The following is a 22,427-nucleotide window of genomic DNA, read 5'->3' as shown; positions in this document are numbered from 1 at the left end:
GAGCCATTCCCTGGAAGTTTTCAGCCTTTTCTAGCCTCCAGCATCACAGACTTCTGAACAAATCATGGAGGAGAATCCAGCATAGAAAGATGTGGTCTCATGAATCTCATAAAATGACGAAGAAAGAAGGCAGAAAGAATCACATGGACAAGTTTGGTATAGCTTGGTACCTGGAATGCTGGTACTCTGCTAGCTTTTATACTGTCTGTCCCATAGTTTGGCATCTCTTAATCTGCTATCTGGATGTCAGCACAATGAACCATCTCAACTTGTTGGCAAACTCTTAAATCTGTAGTCCAGTGTGTGGCAAGGCATTTGACTGGCTTCAGTCCTCAAACGGTGACAGAAGAGGACATTTACAGCACAGTCAGGCTGTTAAACTACAAGTGTCTCTTAACAACACCATTTGGCCACTGGATCAAAGGTAGTAACGTAAAAAAAAATGAGGAAAACATTGTAGAGGCCCAGCAATTGAAGCAATACTAAGATTCCCAAAGGCTTTGCTTTGAAGGCCATAGCCTGAGGCTCGAGTGATGTGCGTGTTTTTGGAAAAGCGTCTTAGCTATGTAGTCCTGTGAAATGGCTCTGCTTGGCACGTTGGAGTTGTAATAATTCTAGAGACTGATTCGGAAAGACAGGACAGATCCTCCCATCAGAGACTATTCTCCAGAAGTTCAGCCGGGGTTGTAATCCTAACATCTGTTTGACATTGACCAAACCCGCAGGATCACCCACAGGATATTGCACTTACCAGCAGGGGGTGTGATCCAAGCCATAGGACCCCTCTCTCACCTCAGCCTCCCCCTCTCTCCATTATCCACAGGTTCACATGCCTCCCCCTGCTGCATTCTCTCACACAGGGAAGCCACAAACACCCCCAGGCTTCCCACTGACTTAAGTGATCCACACAACAGCCCCAACTGCCTCACAGTTCACTACAGTGGGCTTGTGCGAATGTACATTTTTGTATACACGACAATGGTGGGGTCCAGATCACACAATGGAGTACACTGTAATTATATTAGTATTTGTTATATAAGACATATTGGTATTGGTGTAGCATGTCAGAGTCATTTAGTATGTTTTTTTAAAGGATTGCCCAAGACAATTTGGTCATATCAAAGTTTAAGTCTTTCACAATCCCCAAACAGACTTCAAATAAGACTTACAACGTCAAAGTGAATCTTAGGCCTAATCCACTCCTACAAATTGAAATTTTGATGATACAATAACAGTTTAAATCCATTTCCTGCCTACAATAAAGCGCAAAAATGCATGGAGCACACTTTGTGTTTCAATTTTTTTTATTTGAAAAGTTCTTGCAGACCCCAAGGCAATAAGCATCACATCCACCATTTTGGAACTGTGGATGTCACATGTCACTTGTGTTTTCATTTATTTCACGTGTGTTTTCACATGTGTATGTTGTGTAGTGTATGCTAGATTTTAATAAGAGACAAATTCTGGGGCCTGGAAAGTGTAACCAGGACGTTTGTGATTTTTTATTCTTTTTCCTACAGAGGCAAAAATCACAAGCATTCAATATCAGTAAATACTCACTCACTCACTCATTTTCTACCGCTTATACGAACTACCTCGGGTCACGGGGAGCCTGTGCTCAGGCGTCATTGGGCATCAAGGCAGGATACACCCTGGACAGAGTGCCAACCCATCGCAGGGCACACACACACTCTCATTCACTCACGCACTACGGACAATTTTCCAGAGATGCCAATCAACCTACCATTCATGTCTTTGGACCGGGGGAGGAAACCAGAGTACCTGGAGGAAACCCCCGAGGCACAGGGAGAACATGCAAACTCCACACACACAAGGCGGAGGCGGGAATCGAACCCCCAACCCTGGAGGTGTGAGGCGAACATGCTAACCACTAAGCCACCGTACCCCCCATCAGTAAATACATTTTATTTATTATTGAGTTATTTATAGTTATTAGCCAATTAACACAATGTGAATGAAATTGGATAAATACAAACCTTAACTCAAAGACAAGTATTTATGGTAGTATAAATATTGTCAGATTGGACCTAACATGTTCTGTTGGAATTGAAAGCTCTCTAATAAATAGACAAAACCTAACCAAAAATATTGTACACATTAAAATAATGTTTTCACACAAACATTCACACAAATAAAGCCATGGCAAGAGGGTGGATGGAATTTATTCTACAATTTAAAATGTGTGTAAGAATAAAATTTGAAACTTCTACCTGGTTTCAAATCTAGTGGTATGTTGATGTTTGACCTCCCATCCTGGAGATTTGGTGGTTTTTGCTTCTTCTCTTCTGCATATGTAGGTATCATTAACCCCACTATATTCCATAAGAGAGCACTTTGCCTCACCGGCAGTGTATCTGAACGATCGCACCAGACGCGAACACAACAGAGAGAAAGAGCTCAATGAATTCTCTGGGATTTCACTGCGTGACCTTTCAGCGTTCTGTCAGAGCCATTTGTTTGGCCGACAGCTCGGGCTGTAATTACTCAGCATGATGGGTTGTTGGTTTCTGTAAGTAATCCTGCATGATGAGCCAAACAGCTCTCCAGAAAGCTCAGTGCACCTGGAATATGAAGACATTCATTTTATCAGACATAGAGAATACCTCTTTCTCTTTCTTTTTCTCCTAACTCCGTCTCGGACGGCTTGAATTCGTCGAATCGGGGCCTCCGCCTGTTCTATCGCTGCAATAGATGCTAATTTTGAACCGTGTAGCAGAAAGCTATTTTCACTGCACATTAAACATACGTGACATGTTTGGAATGTGTTGGATGACCAAGACTACCTGGTCGTAAAATACGTAGACATGATGCATGTTTCTTCAAGCATAAACATGTAGAATTTGCAGCTTACTTCACTTCTCTTAAGGTTTGTTTTTAGGTTTGTTAAGTTCGGAGGTTAAAAAAAGCTCTTTCACTGAAATCTTTTGCAATGCTAGATTTTATTCCAAGTACCTGGAAGATAGCATAATTATACTGTAGCAAGGGTTTTCAACTATGGACAGCAGTCCAGAAAAAAAAATATTTCAGCGTACTGACTGCTTGGAAACGCGTCATAGCAGAGCAGATAAACAGATGAAAAAAATAACTTGCAGGCTTAACAAAACTGGACATTTGCAGAATGGAAAAACATTGCCAGTTTTCAATTTTAGTCAGTCTGTACCCAGTGTAGCCTCACATTCCAGTTCTTGGAAGATAGGAGTGGAACCTGATGTGGTATTTTGCTGTTTTAGCACTTCTGCCTTGAATTTTGTGATGCTTTTCTGAACACCATGGTTGCGAGCACTGCTTGCTTCTTATCAGCTCAAAATATGTATTGTTATCCAAAAACCTAAATAAACAAGGGTTAAAGGTCTTGTTGAAGGACCTAAAAGGTATTTTTCTGGTAGACCTTTGATTGAAACATATCAAGCATATCGTGTCTACTTTATGGCTAGATCTTGCAGAATGCCTGCAGAATAAAGTTCAGCTTAGCTGTTATGTCCAGGTCCTGTAGCGGTTGCTAAGCAATGCTATTTAATAATGCCATTAATTTCATTAACAATCAGTCAAAACTTGCAAAATAAAATGTGCAGAAACGTAAAAGTATTCAAATGACATCATCTTAAAGAGCCCACAGAGAGACATCAGTTTAATTCCATAAACAGCCTAGGAATCTAAGCATGCTTTATGTCTAGCAGCTGGGTTTTGTTTGAAATAATGAAATTGTCACACAGGAAATGGACTGGACTACATATCAGCCCATTCTCTCTCTCTCTCTCTCTCTCTCTCTCTCTCTCTCTCTCTCTTTCTCTTTCTTTCTAAAACACAACAGCTGTTCACCTGCAAATGAAACACACTTGTTTAACAGGGCATTTGTCAGCTGTCCATCCCAGTATCACAAAGATGTAAAGAATTCTTCATGTTCAGAACATTTACTTGTATAAAAGACATACAATTTCTTAGATTTTTTTCCCCCCTGAAAGATTTGTGGCAGTCTAACCAGCACAACGTCTCTCTTAAAGTCAAAGCCAAAAAAAAAAAGGAGGAAGAGAGAGTTAAGATCTTCAAACAAACTCTTTGAAAAATGTGTTTGCATTCCTTTTCAGTGTTCTTTAGGAGGATTTTAGAGGGAGGGCGCTTGAACAGAAGCCGTGGGCCTGCTGAGAGAGAACGAGGTGCTAAAACAAACATGTCATTGATTTCAACACAATAAGTGCCCTGAATGGGAGAGAGTTAAGTTCAGAAGTTGTTGTTCTCCTCAATTACCTTTCGCTAAAGCCTCCTATTGTTAGTTATCATGCCCTGCTGAATGGCCGTGTGTGTGTACCTAAAGGAGGCGATCATTGACAAAGCAAGGTTGGGGTTAACCGCTCTGTATGCGGCTCTTGTGTACGTTAACTCAAGAAGCTCGATGAAGGCAGAACCAATCATTCCCTCTCATTTGTTTAATCCTTCGCTTTGTGCAAAGTTGATGAGGATTACCAATTTGTGCATTATTTAAATGCTTGGCATAACGGCATTATGATTGAAGTGATCAAGCTTAATCCGTATCATTCTGGAGAAAAAAGGCACCCACGTTACACATATTCACACCCGGGCTGCAATGTCTTGTTCACACTTGATGTGGAGTGACACTTCTGTCATTTAGAAGTCTTGAAGGCTTTTGAGCGCACTTGTAGAGTCTCTTTGCCACAAGGCAAATGTAATTAACGAGAGAAAAAAGTCTTTAGGCTGCTCCAAGGCCTTCGCGACTAATGAGAGCTCTGATGCGATCGGTATAGCGTCACCGGAGCACATCCGTCTGGTCTGTAAAGCAGAATAGTTCCCTTACACCTGTTAAATCTCTTCAAAGACAGCAGACCATCGCTGTTGCCCCAAAGAGCACACAGTCCTGTCCGTCAGACCTTTTCGCGCCTCTTTTCATGTATTCAAGTGCTGGGATTGGAATAGAAACAGCAGCATGATTGGGAAGCCTCAGGCTGTGTACGGCTGAAAGGCCTGCGAGTGAATAGAGGTTATAGATTGCGGTTTGAATCCGTAAATTCTTTACTCTTTGTGTGTATTATTTAAATCTGTGTCTTTGACCATTTCAAATGCAGTCAAGTGAAAACATTCACACAAAAGCTTTGTCTCATTTTCTGACTGCAAGAGGAGGGTCTGACATATCTTTATAGGCTGTTATGGCTGTTATATCATAGGTAGGTATAAACAAAAAAATTACTGCATGAGAGGGATTTGCTTTTTGATTTGCCTGCAATCAAAAAGGTAAAGGATCTGTTGCGAACATCTTACCATAGGATGCCAGATACCCTAACACACCTTCAGAGGGCTTGTGGGTCCATACCTCAAAGTTTCAGAGCTCTTTTGGCATCATTGGGGGAACTACACTATATTAGGCAGGTGATTTTAATGACATGGCTGATTAGTGTTAAAATAAGTATAAATATATAGACCCTATGTGTGTGACAGCCTGGGAAATCTTTCACATGGAGACATTCGAGGTGGATTCCCATCAGGTTCCTTCTGGATCCTGATCAGAGACTTCTGAAGACGAATGAACGAATGATTGAATGATTGAATGAATGAATGATTGAATGAATGCTTTATTTTAAACTTGCTCAATCATACAGTTGTAAAACTTTCTGTCTCTGTACAGATCTGATTGCTAGCATACAAGGCACAAGATTATTCATTCAGCACTTGTGCTCAATGCAGCAGTGTTATCGTTATAGACGCATGCCTCATGCAAAACCTTGGAGTAATACTCCATCTTTGCCGAAACATCTTTCACGTGGGGTCGTGGCAAATCTCTCATCTGAACTGTGATGAACTCTGTCTTAGAAAGACGTAGGAGGTTTTGATCAGGGATTAGCCCTTCTTTGTCCTGCCTCCTGCCTCTTCTTCCTCCCTCGCTCTTCCTCTCCAGCTCTTGGCAGATGACCATTGACAGAAAAGAGAGGGAGAGAGAGAGAGAAAAAGTGCCTGTCGTTACCTGTTTGCTCTCATGGCCATCTGTCTGTTCAGTCTTTGACACCTGTACTATCCTGTCATGTCACGCTGGTGGCCCAGGATGGCTCCATGGGGTCCTGATCTGTGTGGGGGATTGTGGGATAATGAGTTAGTGAGGAAACAGAATGCGTTGTCAGTCACACTGTCTGAAAAAAGCCTTGGCTTAGATGCAGATTTAGGTGTTAGCCTGCTAAATGTCTTAACTTTCTAACACCTAGATAAACACAGCAGTTATGGCTTACACATAGTTTAGATATAATGCATAGTTTAGATATGACACAGCTGTCAATCAAACAACATAGCTCAAGAGTGCGGTCATCACATCCGTCTGCCAATGTTCGGGAGATCCCAAGCCAAGAAGCACAGAAGATTGATTTTATGGGACGATTGTGTTATTCTGATGCATGATAAATGATCAAAGTGATGACCGGGTCTCATAAACAGATCACAGGATTTTTTGCACGTTTCTTTTCTATAACGGATTTGGCAGCGGAACGTCAGGCAGCTGTTATAGTCTTGAAGAAGACGATCTCAGTTTCGCTTTTTGAATCCTGTCACAAAGGCACAGGTTCCAATGAGATTTTTTAAAAATAATATTATATTCACAAAAAAATCATTTAAAATTAAGTCATTTACATCAACACAAAACATCCTGCTCTGTCACAGTGTACGTTACAAGTATTATATCCTCAAACTTTTAAACTATTATTTCAAAAGTACAAATCTTAGAATATAAAACCATATATAAGTAAAACAGAATAAAACTGCATCTTAGTTCAATTATTTCATCAATATCAATCAGATGCATCCAAAATCTATAAAAAATCATGTAACAAGAAACTAAACAAATGGAAAACATTTTCAGAACACATAAAAGAATAAAAATGAATTGTATATATTACAGTTTAATATAAAAATGATTTAAAAGAATTCAGAAAATAAAATCATTAAATGATTATTTTGATAATTCTTTATTTTTTACCCCTAGTTGGGTCATTTAATCATTTTTTTTATTAAACTAGCAAAAAAAAATAAAGAATTAAAAAAAAAAAAAAAAATCAATAAATGATTATTTTGATAATTCATATAAACTGGATTATATGAATAAGTAAAAAAAAATAAATCATTATATACATTGAAAGATTAAACGCATACATTTTAAAAATTGCACTAAATCTTCCATTTAGATTCTTCAATTGCAAATTCATATACATAAGATTAAACAAACAAACAAATAAACAAACATTGATGAACACAAGCCTGCAGTTTAAGGCCTCGATCTCAAGATTTATACAAATCTTCACTTTTAATGTAGTTGACTTTAATGAACTAAATATTCTGAAAATTGTAATTACGGCTAAAACACTAAAAAATTGTACAAGCCCGGGACAGTCTTGGCCGAGCAAAAACCGAAACAGATGCCATCGAAGTGCGCAAGTGTGGCACCTCCCTTAATCGGCTTACCTTGAGTGAAAAAAGCGAGAGATAAGAGATGGATGAGTGAGTAAACGAATAAAGCCATCATAGAGGCTGATCGCCAGGACACGGTATTGAGTCATACAGCAGAAAGATATAATCCTCGTGCACCATTTGGTTGCTGTGACCAGGACAACCTGAGCTTCAGATGTAGAACCCTGTCGCTCTAAGGTACCTTTTTTTATTGTTTATTATTCATTATTTATTTATTTGTTTGTTTGTTTATTTATTTATTTATGGGTTGTTGAAGACGGAAATCTGTGGCTTAAGTATTGCCTGTTTAAACTATGTTCAGCTACTACTAATAAACTGAAATAGCAATGATATTGGGCAAAGAATGAAGATAATAATAACAATAATAATAATAATAAGAAGAAGAAGAAGAAGAAGAAGAAGAAGATTATGATCTTCTGCATTAATAAACTAAGTACCACAGGGATCATTTTCTAAAAATAATAATGTAAAGTTTATTGTTTCTAAATAAGAATTACACAACTATTTCCCACTCATCCTTTACCTTTAACTAGACAAAACACTATAACACTAAAATAACAAAACATCAATTAATATATGCATTAAGTTACATTGTGAACAAAGGTTAAGATTTATGTTGATGTTAATGTTAAGTACCACAGTAAACCATGTTTGTTAAAGGAATCTTAATGTAAAGTGTTACATAATAATATGCATATGGGTGCACACACACAAACACACACACACACACACACACACACACACACACACACACACACACACACACATTTAAAAAGAGAGTGCTGAGAATAACTCTGCATCAAGCCAAGCATTTAGCTGTGAGGTTTGATTAAATGACCAGATGAAGTGATGTTAAGTCTACGTCATGTTAGTGGGTACGATTCCTCGTACTGAACAGCTTTTAAATGAAGAGTTTACGGCACATCATCTGAGAAAAGTTGCTCAGAATGCCCTCTGTTGGGGAGGAACGGTAGTGCTGTGTCCACATTGTCTCACTAAGCTCTTCCTTGATGCATTCTGACTCGTCTCTCGTTTTTCTGCTCCAACAGAATCAGCCACAATGGAGACCAGTGCCTCCACAGCTGCTGAGAAAAAAGAGTGCAAAACAGCTGGACTGGATGCCAACGGCTTCAACGAACTCCCCAAGAAGCCCTCACCTACCCTCCTAAGCAGAGGTACACTGCCACTTCATCTCTTCCACAGCTCTTTCCCATGATTCTCATTTATTTCACTCATCCTACTGTGAACTCTCTCTCTCTCTCTCTCTCTCTCTCTCTCTCTCTCCCTCTATCTATCTATCTATCTATCTCTCTGACTCTGTTTCTTCTTTTTGCTTTCATTCATTACAGTGATATTTATGTGTTGAAAAATGATTTTTGGTCAGATGAATGTAATTCAATCGTCAACCGTGACACATCACTGGTGTGTTTTAATCTAACTAACATACTGTAAGAATTTTACAATTGCATTATCTTACAATATAATCATGATAATAGAATTATCCAAAATGTGCAGTTCTTAGAATCCAAATCACGGCCTATAAAAGTCCTTATGAGGTCACACGGAAACCTCGCTCGGGTTTTGATAGAAATTGTAATACAACTTGCGAAGATCCATTTTAAGCGTCTGTTGTAAGCGATTTGTGAAACAATACAACCATTTTCAGCTTTATTTGCTCAGTTTAACTTTTTTTAATGAAGAAAGGAATATATTACAAACTTTACAATCAGGCATTAGAGTTGAATAAATAGTTTGCTACCTCACCGCTTTAGGATGTCTAGTTTCATCCTGAGGTAATAATCATGATATCATTAACTTGGGTGCCAGTTAGTGCCAGTTAGTGCACCCAAGTGGGGCTGGTTTGAGTATTTCAGAAACTCCTGAAACTTTCAGTGCCGAGACTACTGAACTCATCTAGTACAAAGAATGGTGCAAAGTATGGTGCAAAATGGTGAGCGGTGAGGCATTTTTTAGGCAGAAAAGCCTTGTTGATCAGACAAGTCAGAGGAGAATGGATGAAAATGAAAAGGATGAGCAACAAAAAAAGTGAGCAAAAGTCCCCATCAGGTTCCACTCACGTTACACAAGACCTTGTTATCCGTTTTTTTTCCAATCTTAAAATAAGTGCCAAATAACAATGAACAATTACAAGTGTATAAAAACATCCACTGCTAGTTCTGTGTATATTTTAATGGATTCTAATTAATACATTTCTAAAAAGGAAAACTCTCTTGTATGATTATGCACAGAACAATTAAACATATAATTTAACGGGCCATAAAACATTTTATATTGCTGCATGAAGCCGGGAGTGAACAAAGCCCAAGTCAAGTCAAGTCAAGAAGGTTTTGTTGTCATTTTAACTATATATCTCTGGCACAGTACATAGTGAAACGAGACAACATTTCTACAGGACCATGGTGCTGCATAGAACAACACAAAGCTAAGGCATTAAAGTAAGTTATCAGCCACATAAAATGCATCTGTGCAACATAGTGCAAACAAGAGGCAGTACAAACTAACATTACAAAACACTACAGGACAAATACCTAAAATACAAAACTGAACAGTGTGCGTACTGTATATTAGATATATACAGTACATTGTGCAAAAGATATAGGATTCTAACAAAGAGGTAAAACAAAGTGTAAACATATCTACACTTATGTAATAGCAGCAAATTGATGAGGTATTAGAATGTGGTGTGCAAAAAAGCACGAGTGTTAATACTGAGAGAGTGTAAAGAAGCAAGGCTACAGTTTAATAGACAGGTGCTGCGTGAAGCAGGCCACATGTGTTAAGTCGTGTTTAAGGTTAATAAAAGTTACTGGAGAGAAGGATTGGAAAGGGAGAGCGTAGAAAAGAGTGAGAAAAGGGAGCATGTCAGCAGGAAAGTGATAAAAGCGACAGATAATGAGCTTGAAAGGCCTTGTTCCTACCTCCAGAGTATAAATGTTATAAATTAGTCAAAACAGAAACCCGAGCGGTGGACGACATGGTCCTTGTGAGATTGACAAAGATGCCAGTTGAGGGTTACCTTTGAAATGGAAAATAGTGCATGGGAAAGTCTGACACTTTTGCACATTCATGAAGGAGTTTGTTGGCATGCTATAGTAAGGGAAAGAAAACTCGTTGAATAATTTTTGAATAAAACGTGACCACACACTGGCAACATGGAAGTTCAGCTGTGTTAATTTTATAAATAGCATATTAAGTTTATTGAAAAACATAGTGGTTAAACGTCTGTATATTGGACAAGTAATGGTTTACATTTGTCATTAGTTTAATTAGACGGTAAGGCTGGATTTGTAAAACAGTGGAGTGGAGTTATAATTAACACATACTATTGTAAATGTCAGAGTTTGCCAATGGCGAACAGTAATTACAGCTTCAGACGTAATTTCTTGCCGAGAGAGAATTCCCTCTCTGTGGCACGACAAGTATCAAGAACTCAAGAGTGGAAAAGAGAGAAAGGAAGCATGGAGCATGTCTGGGGAAACAGTAGAGGAATGTGATGAAAGCGACTAATAATAAGGCTGAAAGGCCTTGTTCTTACCTCCAGAGTGTAAATGTTATAAATTAGTCAGAATGCTGGTGGACACGGACGTCCCAAAGCTGACAAAGATTCAAATTGAGGGCTGTGTTTGAAATGGAAATATAGGTTGCCAGTTTGTGGTGTTTTACACGTTGATGAGACGATTTAGCGACATGCCATTTTTAAGGAATGATAAGAAAACAGCTTAACACAACAGTGTTAAGTACTGAATTATCATTTTTGTCTTGATTGGTCAGAAAGAAGTTGACTCATCAACATCAGCTCTGAGATTCAGCTAAATCACCGGATTGTATTATAAGATTCGAATTATAGTTTATTTCTTATCAGAGAAAACCAAATAGAAGGAAATCCAGAGATGTTTATTTAACCTTCATGAAACGAGTCTTCAGTGTGAGCACATTGTAGGTGTCAGTAGGTTTTTCACTGCAGAACAGAGGGATTTGTGCTTTCTTGTTTCTCCCACATGACAAACTACATTTTTCTGTCTTCTTAACGTCAAGACAATGACAGAATGGAGGTTGGTAAGTGAACAACTGTTTATAACTGTTATAACATGAGTAATAACAGGAACTAACATGTCTCATGGATATCCTTAATATTTAGTGTAACTACTAAGTGTGGATTAAAAAGTGTGATGTGGGATAAGAGAAGTAAAGCATCATCACTCCACAACATCACAGACTTTTCTATAACAAGGCTTTGTCGTGTTTTATAAACTGGGGCGTCTTTATGTATCTTTATGTAGGTTTTGCTAATACTGAAGGGATAACTTGTGATAGTTTAAAATCATTAGCAACATTTTTGCTCCCAGTTGATCTCAAAGCATGTTAAAAGTACAATTAATTCAGATATTTTGCTGATGCTCATATACTTAAGTTGCTTAAAAACTCCTGGTTAAACAATTCCACTTGAATTAACTATATAGTGCACATAGAAAGGTTATAGAAAGGCGATTATTTCTAATAGCACTGGTGTGTGGTGTCACCCAGATAAGGATGGGTTCCTTGTTCAGCCTTAAGCTTTCTTCCTCCTGTCGTCTCAGGGAGTTTTTCCTAGCTTGTCAATAGGAATAAATATAAACTGAAAATTTTCAGGAATTTTCCATTCTGAATTTGTATATTCCTGTAAAGCTGCTTTGTGACAGGGTCCGTTGCTAACTGATTATTAGTCCATCGCATGTGCTACAATACATAGCTTTCTTTTGCTTCACTAACAATTAGAACATAAATTCCCTTTAAAAAGGAAAGAAATCCGTGTTTCCCAGATGTGCATTAAGCAGCAATTCCCCTTCACAACGAGTGTATTGTTAAAATGCCTAAAGTGTCTTTCCAATCTGAGCTAACGGTAATTAAAGTGACATCTGATCATGCCCGGAGCTGAAATCATAATAAAAATATGATCTGGCCTGCTTATTAAATCTGACTGGTGCAGCTGAATGAAACCGATTCAGACCCAGATGCTGAGGTCATGTGTGTGAATGGTCTTAGTGAAGTGGGGATTCTGCCGTGAACTTAGCTCCATTATGACTAATCCCCTCTTGGAGGGGTGCAGTCTGGGTTTAACCCTCATGCCTGGGCCATTACTTAGTGATGAAATTCAGATCGACATGGACTGTTTTACATTTTACAGCCATATATGTCATTGTAGTTAGCGTCATCTCGGTAAACACAGACATGAAAAAAACATGAAATGTACTCGGGGGTTTAAGGTAGGGTGAGATGAGGTTGAAGTTCTCCTCTGCTTAAGAGGGTAGGTAAGGGGCAGGGAGTGTGGACCCTGTGATTGTCCACTTGTCCACCCTGTGATTGTAGTTTATTTGGCCAGGAATGAATGCAGAAATCAGACAGGAGTACAGACAAAAAGAAGCAAAAAATAAACTTCTTGAGCCAGAGACAGGTTTGATCTGTATATAAAGTGTCCAAAACCTTTGCGATTCTGTTTCTCTTTGCGGTTTTGTTCCTAGTCTGGATAAATCGATCTACCGTGGCATCAAATTAAGCCAAACTAAAACAAAAGTATCAACCTCACTCTGATTTGGATTAGGCAAATAAGTGAGAAAGCGGCTGTGGACGGATGGAGGGAACGTGACAGCGTCTAAAATCACCAACTTCGGCTTGGAAACAAAGACGTTATACAGAAATTGGTTTATATGGTTCATTCATCTTATAGCCAAGTGCTGGTGGATCCCGATTCTGTCCCAGAACACATCACACACACTCATTCACATCATGTCAGATAGTGTTTTCCACTTCCATCATCAAAACAGCAGTTGAGATTTTTCCTTTGTGATATTTCCTTTGTGTTTCAAGGCATTGCCATGTTTCTTCAGGTTTATTACAGATCTCTTTTCAAGTACAATGAGTTAAAAAATGTATATTTTCTAAGCATAGGCTCTGAAAATCTGGGTGCATTAAGACTTGAATCTTATACTTTCCAACAGCTGTGCAGAAGGCAGGGGTAAGAAGACAGATGTGTGCACTCTGATTTGGCATGAAGCACCACACTATCAAACAGGCACTGCTAGGTTTCCAGCTAAATGACAGAAAAAGAGAAACAGGAGAGAGAGAGAGAGAGAGAGAGACAGAGACAGAGAGAGAGTTTTTGTTGTGCAAAATGAGCAAAGTTACATTTCTTGAACTCATCCAAAAAAACCTAAAAGTTGCTGCATTTTTAAATTATGCCACAGCAGTACCTAGACTTGGATGGCCTAAGTTCCTCCCCTGTTTTCTCTGACCCCTAACGGCCCTCTTTTCTGGAAGGAAGACTCGCTGCAATCTAACTAGACAGAGAACCCATGGGTCAGCCAATGCAGCCTCGGTCCGTAGCTTCAGAGCGCTAAAGAGCCTCAGCTGTGTGCCAGCACGGCACGACAGGCCAATTACTTATCACAGTAATCCGTATTATTATTCCGGCTCGCAGACGCTGATAAGTGAATATGCAGGGGCTTAGAGACAAGGTCCTTGAACCCCGAGCCGAGCCGGCCGCTTTTAATATATGGCCCTGTTACACTGCTTTATTGTCAGCGTGTGGTTTACAACGGGCCACAGGCTTCTCGTCACCTAAGTCATGCCCACCTCAGAGCACGGCCCGGCTCTCTCTATTAAACCTCCTCTCTGGTTTACACCTCCTGTCCGGAGTTATTTATTCCCAACAATTTCCTCTCTATCAGAGAACACGCTAATGCTGACTTTTAATATGTTATTTACACATAAAGAAAAAACTGTTTGCAGCACTCGACGCCTAGCGAGTGAAGGGAAAACGAATGGGCCCCCCTCTGCCCTCTGCTCCGTTATATCTGAGTTTAACAATCTGGATTGCTAATAGAACCATTTATCACAAGGCCAGCCATTTGTTTTATGTTATGAAGCCAGGTCTCAGTTTCAGGGATTTAGCCCTCTATGGAAATGCAGGCTTGTATAATGAAACGAGCACAACTCACTTTGTGTAAAAGTGAAAGCAAAAAGACAAGGACCAGGTTTTACTGGACACCGGGTGGAATTCCGGATGCGAGACGGGAGGCTAGGGTTTTTTATGTGGAGGTTAGGAGAGAAACAGCTATAAAGTAGCACGTCCTGTGTGGGTTTATAAGAGCTCACTCTGGCCTGCTTCATTTAAGAGCTGCAATGAACAGGCCTCAATCTCCCTCGGCATCGTGCCGTCAATTGCTCTTCATTAATGAAGCTAAACGAGTGGGCCAAACTGTTTTGACAGCAAGCATCTGTCTGTGGAGAAAAACAAATGCGGATGTCCTCTCGTCATAACAATGAGCTCAGCTCTCTGGCTCAAGGTTTTGGATGGATTTGGAAGTGCAGAAAATAAGAAAATATCCAAATGTCACGAACAATGTGTGGATGTGTCTAGATCTTCCATTATTTGATTTTATTTTAGTATTTTTGTTTATTGTTTGGTTCATGTTGATGATCAATCTTGGAATAATCTCTGACCTCAGTTCTCTTATTTATTTACTCTTATGCTCTTATTTTTTTTTTTTTACCATAAATCATATTTAACTCATTAGTTTATATACTATCAGAGATGTCAGTATTAAGGAAGCTAGGAAGAGAAGCTATGAAGTAAATACATTATTAGTGTTAAATCACAGTGCTGCTGAATTCTCAGCTCTGATTGTCCGAAATGTATTGATTATTTTTAAAGCACGGGTTGATATTAATGCACTTGCTCTAATCTGTGCTCTTATCTATAGTAACAACTTACACAGGATACTTTATTATTTAACATAAAACATGGTGAAGCCTTTTATAAGATGTTTATATAGCTCTGATGTAAGGAGACTCCAGTGTCTGTACCTAGTATGAATAAGAGTTAAAGCTATAAAAACTTTAATGTCTTGAGGCAAAAGGAAAGTCTTCACCATGCTGGACATTGTATTTTGAGGTCGTGGCTTGGTTGAGGTTGAGGTTGTGGATTTTTTGGTTCGTTTTTATTCATAATATAACTTACCGAGAACTAACTAGTTTCAAAGATGTTCCAAAAAATCTAATGTAAATTAAAAGTACGACTTCAAAACAGCATGAAAATAGCTAAAGAGTTTTCTCTCTTACAGTACAGCAATTTGCAATTTAAAATATAATTATAATTATAATGAATATAATTAAAATATCCATTCATTGCTGTCATAAAACAAAACAGAAATGACAATTTTCTTTTATATACTATTAAATAATATACCATGTACCATCTTTTAAATTGAAGAAGTTTTTTTTTTTTTCGGTTTCTCTCCATGCTTCAGGCCTAAAGGTTTGCTCTGTAGAGTGTGTGTTGGATGGTAATGACTTGATTAACTGGGTTTGGTGCCTCGTGACATACATCATGGCCAGAGTGCAGGAGGGAGATTGATGGGCTGTGCAGAAGCTCTGTTTCTGTTAACTCGGGTCACGGTGTGCTCACAACCCAAGCTTTAGGCGCTCCGGACACACCACAAGAGAATATCTTGCTGCGGCCTACATTATGACAAAGAAATTGAATTTATGATGTTACACTTTGCCGCATTAGCAATGTAATTGACTTGACAAGTCAGACAGGAAGATTAGAGGTGGTGAGGAGAAAGCTGTGTGCAAAAGATAATTATTCAAGCGAGTTCTTATCCAAAATCAGTCACATAACACCTGCATTATTCAAAATGTCCCCAGTTTCTTGTAGTGAAGAGAAAGAGAAAGAGCAAGAGAGGTAAAAGATAGCAAGGTGAAGAGAGAGTGAGAGAAAGAGAGAGAGAGAGAGAGAGAGAGAGGAAGGGAGCTGGATGGATGTTTAAGGGCCTGGCTGTGTAAATAGAGCTTTAAGAGAGGCTGGTTAGCGATAAGCACAATTTCCTTTATCAACTGGATGAAGTCTCAGTGGCGACAGTGAATAATTGACGGAGGCGAGTCCGGGGCTGCCTGGGGAATGGCCCTAGGGTCAGCACCACGACAGAGAAAAATGTGGCCAAAAAAGCTTGTCGTCCACCTCCTATTGCAAAAGCAGGGCAACTAATCTTCCTGAGAAGGGAATTTCTCTCTCTTTTTTTTTGTTGCTCTTTGCTTGCTTTAAATGAGGCTCCTCATAGAAAAGGTCCTGCTAAAAACTCTCTCTCTTTTTCGTTTTCTCCCTCTCTCTCTTTTGTTAGGAATAAAATACACTTGAAAATAAATGACTCATTAATCATATAAATAAATGAATAATGTGTAAAACGAATCACATCAAAATAAGTGAAACGTATATAAAAACATGAAAATTAATTAAGCTGGAAAAAATCACCTGCACAATTTGCATCACAAAAAAAACTTTTCAAAAATTGTTAGTCATGTAAAACAAATGATATAGAATTGAATTGTGCATAAAAAACACATAAATAAAAGAATTGTGGATCATGTGTAATTAAAATAAAGTACAAATATGCAAAAGAAATGAATCATGAACAATGAATAATATGTGATTCATGAATTATGAATCATTTATAAAATAAATCAAGTGAAATGAATGTAATCATACACGGTATGTAAGTAGTCGCATTTGAAAATGAGTGACTCATGAATCAAGTGTAATTAATGAATCAATGCCAAAATAAATCACATATAAATTTAAATGACTCATGAATCATGTGTAATTAATGAATCATGTATAAAAATAATTCAAATATAAAAATTAACGAATCGTGTGTAATGAAAATCACATGAATATGAATAAATAAATTATGTGTAAAAATTAATTAATGTGATAAATAAATATAATCCAATATAATAAAAACAGGTGAAAGTGACATATGAAATGTGTAAACCCAACGTTTTTTTTTCTGTAAGTGTGTCTCTTTCTCTCAGTTTTTGACTTCTAACAGCTCCTGTAAAATGTGTCAGCTACATTGGCGGTCGGGTCGCTGTACTGTTCAATGCGTAAACGATATTTCTGAACAGATCACTGAAACTGCAGATGTTCAGTCTGGACTCTTCACTCAAAGCTCATGCAGTCACCCATCTTGAGGACATTTTTTAAAAGGAAATGACTAATAGCAGCCATGTCCGGTTGGTTTTGCACTGCCTTATATGAAACTTTATCCCAGACTGTATCCTAGGGTCTGCATGAGTCATATGGCCCGCCATATGCTGTGTAAATACAGGCTGCTACAGACTTGTAAAAGGTTGGGCAATTATTTTCATTTTCCCCTCACATGGGAACACTCTCTGCACTCGTAGTAATGGCTGTGCAACTTGCCTACATCTAAAGAAGCTCTTTGTAAACATTCAGCCTGATGGCTTTAGAAGAAGAAGAAGCCTTCTTCTCTTTAATCGTAACTTCGTCTCGGGTCTGACGAAAGCCAGAGATTAGATATACAATGCTAAGTGAAAGCAGGACGCCTGCTCATTTTCTGGTCTATTTATAGACAGCCACGTTGATTGCTGGATAAAAATCGGCTGTAGATACGCAACGTTTATTCTCTCACTCTCTCTCTCTCTCTCTCTCTCTCTCTCTCTCTCTCTCTCTCTCTCTCTCTTTAAAGCTTTTTTTCCTAGTGTGTGAATGCAGTCATTTAAAAGGAGTCTAAGAACAAATGGCCCAGATACCAATTAAAAATTAATCACCTGTTTTTTTTTTTTATTCTTTATGCATTGTGTTATATATTTCCAAAGACGGTTTTAAATATACTTTTAAATGCAGAACGAGCCTGGAACAAATCCATACAACTCAAATCAAGACAAAAAAATGATTCACTGCAATAAGATGAAATGCAATCACATTTGATTTGTTCGAATGTCCTAATGAGATCAGATCCAGGTTAACCAGAAAAGAAAATTTCTCATTCCCAAAATTTTGTATGAGGATAAAAGAGACAAAATGTGGCTTGTTCTTATTACAATAACTTTTTAATCTGATTCCTGTAAAAAAAAAATAATAATCATAATAAAAAAATCCAGTTTGTGTATGCTGTAATCTAAATCAGACCTAAAAGAGGCAGCTTTGCTGCACAACAGCTGTGCTAGCATGCAAGTCTCTGTAATTAAATATAATCTGATATTACGTGTTGCAATGGAACACTTGATTCAGGCATCAAAGCCCTTAGTTAATATAATAATAAGCTCTGGACGATGTCTGGAGACGTAAATCTCCCCCTCCAAAGCAGAACTTGGCCCAAAAACAACACATTCCTTCTGATTTACAAGTGTTGGAGAGAAGCTCCAGCGATAGATGAAATGCTCTGGGGCATCAATGCAAACTTCCTAATTCTCTCCCGCTCTTTTTTTCCTCCCACCCCCTCTTTTCTTTCTGCTTCCCTCCTTCCAGTAACAGCACATTGCTCTCAGCATGGGTCTATTTATCCCTGACTGGCCTACGTTCCCAACTGCAAATTACCCCTATGTGCAGATACCTGTGTGTGTGTGTGTGTGTGTGTGTGTGTGTGTGTGTGTGTGTGTGTGTGTGTGCGTGTGTGTGTGTGTGAGGGAAAGATTTGAAAGGCTTTTTCAGTGCACACACCCCTCCTTTAAGCACAGGCGTGGAGAGCTTCTCAGGCCTCCTTTGCACTATGTGAGGATCAGGATCATAAGAAATTCTGCCATGTCTACAGTCAGAGCTCAGCATGTCTCAACAGGAGAACTTTTCTTTGTTTCTCTGTGTTCTAGGGTAGTAGAAACTGACAATTTTCTCATTTTAGTTGTATTTAAATTCTTGATCTAGGGATGTGATGATATAGTTGCGTATAAGATGGATCTCACCACTTCACACCACTTCACACCAGTCTTGTGTGTACAATACTGTACATGTCACTAACCATTCAGTCTATATGTCTGATGAAACAATACTGTACATGTCACTTTCCACTTAGCTGATACATGTTACTAGCCAATGAATGCATATGTCCCTAACCAATGAATCAATACAAGTCACTCACCAATGACTTAATACGTCATTATCCAACGAATGGATACATCTATTACCAATGAATCAATACGTTACTAACCAAGGAATTGATACGTATTACTAACTAATGAATTGATACGTCACTAACCAATGAATTGATGCCTGCCGCTAACCTTTGAACTGATACGTATCACTAACTAATGAATCAGTATATTTCACTACCTGAGTTCCCACGTCACTAAAAATTGAATCGATAGGTTACTTAGCAAGGAACTGATATGTGTCACTAAAAAAAACAATACGAGTCACGTATCAATGAATTGATACATGTCACCTACCAGTGAATCGATATGTTAATAACCACTAAATAGATATGTGTCACTAACCAGTAAATCAATATGTTTAGAACCAGTGAATTGATGTGTACACCCATTCCATTACTTTTAAAATTCTTTGCCACTGTGTGCATTTTCCATCAACCAATCTTTGTCAAAGATGCTGTTAAAAAAGAATAAAGCACTTCGGGGCATGCTGTAACTGGAAAATATTTAACAGTAACTCTGCCGGTGTTGATTATTTTCTTACAACAGGATGTGTTTTATTCTTTTTTAACAGCATCATGAAGAAAATTTGTTCAAACATCTTAGTTAATGTCTCTCGGTTGGTTGCTTTTATATGCACTTGAGTATAACTGATCCAGTGTTTATCTCCAGAGTTAAGACAAATTTACTTCATTGTTCAATATCCAAACACAATGAACAATTAGTGTTAAGTCTACAATGAACTCAGATATTACGCTGACCTGTTAGTTCCCCAGGAACCCTTGGTTGCACAATTCCACTTGACTACAGACTGTTGTAGAAAGGAAGTTATTTATATTTACATTATTTCCTGTTCAGTGTCACCGAAATGATATTGGGTTCACTTCTGAATCTGGTTCCTCTCATGGTTTCTTCCTTATATCATCTCAGGGAGTCACCTCAGGCTTGCTCATTAGGCTCAAAAATGTTTGAGATAAATAGTAATTTAATTTTAAACTTTAAAATGTTTATTCTCTGTTTCAATACTTCTGTAAAGCTGCTTTGAGACAGTGGCCATAGTTAAAAGCACAATACAAATAAATTGAATTAAAAATGAATTGAAAATATTTGGTTCTCCTCCTTGTTCTCTTGCTGCGTCCTCCTGCAAAGGAATATAGTCCACGTTTCTGTTGGCGAGTGCGTGCAGCTGATCTTGTTTAGCTCATGCTTTGGAGATGCTCTCTGTCTGACACCGTAGCCAAAGAGCATGTGGATTAAGCAAATCATAACAAACAGATCCATGGGCGGATAAGGTGGGTGCAGGAGGAGAGAAGGAGGCACAGTGTGTGTGTGTATGTGTGTGTGTGTGTATGTGTGTGAGTGTGTGTGTGAGTGTGTGAGTGTGTGTTTGTGAGTGTGTGTGTACTGTGTGTGTGTGTGAGTGCGTGTGTGTGTAGGTGTGTATGTGTGTGTATGTGAAAGTTAGTGTGTGTTACCCTGGCACACTACAGAGTCTACAGTCCAAGCGCCTAAACAATGTCTCTTTGAGGCCACAGACACATCTGTCTATGATGTGGTTGGAAAACCCAGCATGTGCCGTGTTTCTCTGTCTCTAAACACAAAGCCATCAAAGCAGAATAACAAGAATAAGATTGGATTGATTTAGCTGAGGTACTATTCGGATGGGATAACATTTCCGGACATAAATCTGTTAAGCAATGCTGCCGGACAACATCTGTAATGTTTACTGGTGGTTCACACGGGATAGGCAACCTCTGTATATATCACAGAGTCAGAAGTGTCTTCAAGATGTACGCCTGGTCTTCATACAAATCCAGGACATCCATGCTTAAGCTATATTACAGGCCTCATTTGAATCCAAACTTATTGTTCTGACCTTTATTATAAGTGCTTGGTGTAGGGCTTGTGGATGCTGTGCATGACTATTGGTAGGTCACAAGACCACAAAGCGTATAGAGGCCACACCTGTGCTATGAACCTGGTTTTACTTAACATCAGGAAATCCTTTTAAATAAGACTATAGCTGCGTCCTAAATGGTGTACTATATGCTATACGCTTACACTATGCACTTTTACTTTACCAGCTACTGAACTCTGAAATACTAATTTGATAGTAAATAAATAGTAATTTGAATTACTAGATGCTACAGCTCAGCGTCTAGTAGCTCCGCCCCTCAGCTACATAAGCAAAGCCATGAGCGTTGAATGCATGAATTATCCAACATTCCATGGTGCTTTTTTTTTAAGAAGTGATATATCCAGGTAGTTATAGTGTAGTTAAAGAGCACTTTTTTGTTCTTGTAATTATCAGTGTGATCAAAATATTTACATTATTTGTGCCACAGAATTGTGTATAAGTAGTTGATTTGGGACACACCTAATAGTTTATTGTTCGGAGGTTTTGTCCAATCATTTTCTCCCCAATTTTCCCAATTCCCACTCACCAGCTGGCTCTCACCATCATGCCACATGAATCTGCTTCTCATGCTGCATAACAGACTTAGATGAGCTAGCTATCCGCCTTCTTCCACATAGACATACTCGCAGACACTCATGCTTGGCTAGCATCACTGTGATTGACATTAGAGAAAGAACTCTTTGGGCTCAGCTATGAATTTCAGCGGCATTGGATTGAAACTCACGATTTTCCATCTGTGTTTTAATCTCAGTCAGTACCTTTGGTTTTGGTACGATACGATAGAATGAGAATGGGAATGTCTTTATAGTGTAGAAACAGTATAACTTTTCCCACAAGATATAATGAAATTTTCAATAAGCTACATATATTTATATATTACTTGGGCTTATTTATGCTGGTGATTTAATGGACGGGAAGGAAAATGCATCGTGATCTATCCAGTCAACTACAGTTAAAAAAGTCTTTGAACAGCAAATCCCTGGGATTATTTACTGATTACATTACTTTTTTTTCCAAAGAAACCCAGACTGAGCAGATCATAAAATGGAGAAAATCTATATATGTATCACACCACCCTAATATT

General features: G+C 38.5%; 1 protein-coding gene across 1 annotated transcript in view; it reads left to right on the top strand.

Moving 5' to 3' along the window:
- Positions 1–22,427, top strand: part of gli2b (GLI family zinc finger 2b) — an 81,367-nt gene that overhangs the window by 7,191 nt on the left and 51,749 nt on the right. Inside the window, exon 2 of the mRNA XM_060885571.1 lies at positions 8,529–8,654. Coding sequence (XP_060741554.1) covers positions 8,540–8,654 — 115 coding nt within the window. The 5' untranslated portion in view covers positions 8,529–8,539. The remainder of the gene's footprint in view (positions 1–8,528; positions 8,655–22,427) is intronic.

Source organism: Tachysurus vachellii, chromosome 1 (genome assembly GCF_030014155.1).
Source record: "Tachysurus vachellii isolate PV-2020 chromosome 1, HZAU_Pvac_v1, whole genome shotgun sequence".
Taxonomy (NCBI): Eukaryota; Metazoa; Chordata; class Actinopteri; order Siluriformes; family Bagridae; genus Tachysurus; species Tachysurus vachellii.
This window is presented reverse-complemented; position numbering and strand designations above follow the sequence as displayed.